Raw genomic sequence first — 3,822 nt, 5'->3', positions numbered from 1 at the left:
TTTTTTATTCAAAATTATAGATTTTAAATAGAAAAATTGATATCAATACTCTCATTACAAGGAAAAGCATCATCATCATCCAATCAAACCATCAATCATAATATAAGTCAACTGTGATTATGATGGACCTTCTCGGGATAGTCTAGTGGCTAAGGCATGAGGTACTGTCATCACGAGGTCTTGAATTCGAATATCGACATAGCCGAGTGATTCTGTCCGGAATCTGAGTCAGACGGAGGTCGGATGAGTTGTTACTGGTGTTGACGGAGGGGCGACTAGGACACTATTCTCGTATGCACCTACAAGAATGGACTCCCACGTGGTGCCGACGAACGACGATGATTGCACCGGTGGTACTTGAACTCTGCGCACACTCAGACAAGCACACGGGATGTTAGAGACCAGAAATCAGGGAAAAAATCCCCTGGAGTAGGCCCTTTGACGCTCAAGTCAGGTATTTTTCCCCTAGAAGAACAGTATACGAAGGAGAAAGAAAAGTAGAAGACAAGTGCGAATGTGCGAAAGAGTGTACCTGTGCAGGGAGAGGACGCCCCTTTTTATATGACAATGCGTACCTCTGGAGACTGACCGATGTTAGAGAATGTCGGGCGTCAGGACTTGTTGGGTGATAGAAGACACGTGGCATCCTCCTGTACACTAAAGGAAGGTTCCATTCGCAGATGACCGCGAACCGTTGGAATATTCCCTAACATTCAGCATTTATTCTCTGACAAGCAGTTACGATTCTCTGCCCTTATTGTCGTGTAGCACCTTCTGTCTTGACCTTTTGGCCTGACCGGGTATGAATAGGGCAGTTCAGACTGATCTATTGGATATAACTCCTAGCCTAAACCTTGAGGGGTCGGGAGGTGTGGTGAGATATATCATTCAAGAACCGACCGGGAGTTGGCTGACCGGGAATTGGCTTACTGAGAGTACCAGACCTGAATGTAACTGAGCCGTGAGAACCCGACCAGTCAGATCCCGCCCAGGTATTACCCTAACTATCCTCCATGTCTTAGACCAGGGTGCATCAGATCTGGGGTCTTGGTATGTGAGAACTTGATCGAGAATCATGTTTTTGATATCGTCACATGGTCCTACTTCTTCTCTACTGATCGTCATGCCCCCTTGACTTCTAATTGTCACGCCCCCTTAACTTTTGACTTACACGCCCATTTAACTTTTGACTGTCGCATCCTATTGACTTCTGACTGTCACTATTTTATCGGACCCAACAATTATGCACCGTATCATCGAGATAAATGCCTCCCTCATACGTTAATCACTATTCTAAATATTAATAGTTATTTATGATTTATCTTTTTCATATTAATCTTAGGATAAATTAATAGGTACGTTGGGGGCGAGCTCGTAGTTACCTTCTGTCATCGTGATTATGGATCAAGTAAAGGAAGGGCCACCTGTGTCGGCTTAGCTGGCGGCGTTCCGCTCGAGTGTCCAGGTTCGTCTATCCGGACGCGCCACGTCCGCTGTAATTGACCCTGCAGATAATTTAATGATTGGGTTAAGATTTGCCCGCCTTTCTCCAGCTGTTCTCCGTGTGCCCGCGTTGCGACGGCGACGTTGCCGCCCGACACTATATATATCTCGTCGAATCTTGCCCCCCCCAAAAGACATAGATTCCAATTTGGTGAAGTAGCCGATTGCTTACGTTTAGGGAGTATCGCATCGCCGAATGGAGATGTCACTCGGTAATGACGGCGCCGCCGCCGCCGCCGCCGCCGAACCGAATTCCCGAGGGGAAGCGAATTGGTACTACTCGACGGTGTCGGAGGCGCCGCCGAAGCGGCCGGCGGGGAGGACCAAGTTCCACGAAACGCGGCACCCGGTATACAGGGGAGTGCGTCGGCGCGGCGCCGCGGGGAGGTGGGTGTGCGAGGTGCGAGAGCCCCACAAGAAGTCGAGGATCTGGCTGGGCACGTTCCCGACAGCCGAGATGGCCGCGCGAGCGCACGACGTGGCCGCGATGATGCTCCGCGGCCGCGACGCCTGCCTCAACTTCGCCGACTCGGCGTGGCGGCTCCGCGTGCCGGCGTCGTTCTCCAGCTCCAGGGACATCGCGCGGGCCGCGGCGCAGGCCGTGGAGGCGTTCCGGCCGCCTCCGGTTTCGTTGGGATCGAAGGACGACTCCGGCGCATCCTCTGGGGCGACAGGCGTCGCGCCAGCTACTTACCCGTCGGCGTCGACGGTGGTGGAGGGTACGCCGTCGATGGCGGACCATGCCACCGGCCACCACAGCGAAACCGGCGGGGGGGAGGCACTGGAGTTGCTGAGTTACGACCACATGGATATGGACTACTATGACTTCGCCGACATGCATTCAACGTCCCAGGAATTTCTGGTACAAACACCGGCAGGCGGCGGCGGCGGCGGCTTCGGTTGGGACGACGAGGACTCCGGCGCTGACGTGCCACTCTGGAGCTACTCCATCTGATGTGATTAGGGAGGAGTAAAGATTTAATCAGGATGGTTAATAACGATCGTCAGTAATTAATTAACAACGAAATAAGGGGCCTTCTTATGAAACGAAGAGTCAACTATAAAATTAGCGTGTTAATTAGTCTGGTTTTGATGTGCCAAGATTTTCTCAATTGGGATATGCTTTGAAGCAAACAATGTTTAACTGTGGAATTAATGACGATATTTAAAGTTTTTGAAACTGTCTTGTGCACTAAAATTATTAAATTTTACTGTAATTTATCAAATAATGCATGTAGAGATTAAATTTATCAAAAAAAGATCGTATGTTACTTTAATATTTATTAAATAATGTATATTTTTAAGTGTATTTTCTATTTTATCCTCATTAAAATGTGACTTTTTCTATTAGTTTTCTTTTCTCTATTATTTTTCTCTCTCTTCTCTTTTTTTATCGGCATGCAGAACATATGAATAACATTAGTCAATTTTTTTATAACATTTTAATATATTTGAACAAGTAAAAATAAACAATGAATAACATATGATCCTGTCGGGAAGCTGGGAAGACGGAGATGCCGGGATGACGTGGCTGGGATGTTGACCGCATCTCCATGACCCGGATGATGAGTTGTCCTCTATATTGACCAAGTCGTCCGAAGTCCTCCGGTCAACAATACCTGTAGCCAGCGACCAGGTTGCCCCGATCTCTGGTACCCCGATGCTCGAGGGCGGGTCCCACGGATATATAAAGTAGCCGCATAAAATAAATCAATAAAATAAGTGACGAGTACGAGAATGTACCCTGGCCCTGGGGAGGGGGGGTGCCCTCGGATAGGTGGGTGAGCTGATCGAGTCGTCGTGACCCTGAATAGTAGATAAATGTCGACCAGGCGAGTAGCTGGCTATGGTGGCTCAAAGTCGGACGCGATATGGATCTGCAAGGTGACGCACGGTCTGACTACAGCCTCGGCTCGCAAGCCGGCATACAACAGTGGCACGAAGGCCAAACACTCCCTCGGCTCGTGGGTCGGGATACAATAGCGGCACGAAGGCCGAACACACTCTCGGCTCGCAGGCCGGAATATAGGCATAGTACGATACCTGAGCCCTCGGACGGCGGCTGCTTGGAGGGTGACGACGGTGGCGCCCGCTGGGGACGACTGTGGTGGTCGCAGGAGGCGTAGTCGACGGCTGGAGGTGGCATCGGGTGTTGGGGTCGGCAGAGGCGGCGATAGTCACTGTCGGCGACGATGACAGCCCCTGGAGGCGGCTGCGATGGTGGTGGTGGTGGCCTCAAGAGGCTGAGGCGGCGGCGGCACGTGCTGATGGTGGCCGTGCTGATGGCGGCCGCAGGAAGCATCGGGGGTGGCGGCGCGC

The 3,822-nt window shown here is 50.9% G+C and overlaps 1 protein-coding gene across 1 annotated transcript; it reads left to right on the top strand.

Annotated features, from left to right (window-relative positions):
* Positions 1–1,638: 1,638 nt before the first annotated feature.
* Positions 1,639–2,655, top strand: LOC122000419 (dehydration-responsive element-binding protein 1C-like). Its single transcript, XM_042554855.1, has one exon. The coding sequence runs from the start codon at positions 1,700–1,702 to the stop codon at positions 2,456–2,458; it is 759 nt and encodes a 252-aa protein (XP_042410789.1). The 5' UTR covers positions 1,639–1,699; the 3' UTR covers positions 2,459–2,655.
* Positions 2,656–3,822: the final 1,167 nt, after the last annotated feature.

This window comes from Zingiber officinale, chromosome 1B (genome assembly GCF_018446385.1).
Source record: "Zingiber officinale cultivar Zhangliang chromosome 1B, Zo_v1.1, whole genome shotgun sequence".
In the NCBI taxonomy this organism is placed as follows: Eukaryota; Viridiplantae; Streptophyta; class Magnoliopsida; order Zingiberales; family Zingiberaceae; genus Zingiber; species Zingiber officinale.
The sequence above is the reverse complement of the archived record's forward strand: the minus strand, read 5'-3'. Positions and strand labels throughout refer to the sequence as shown.

Coding starts and splice junctions, on each gene's coding strand:
- LOC122000419 (XM_042554855.1), top strand. CDS start 1,700: ATGGAGATGTCACTCGGTAATGACGGCGCCGCCGCCGCCGCCGCCGCC.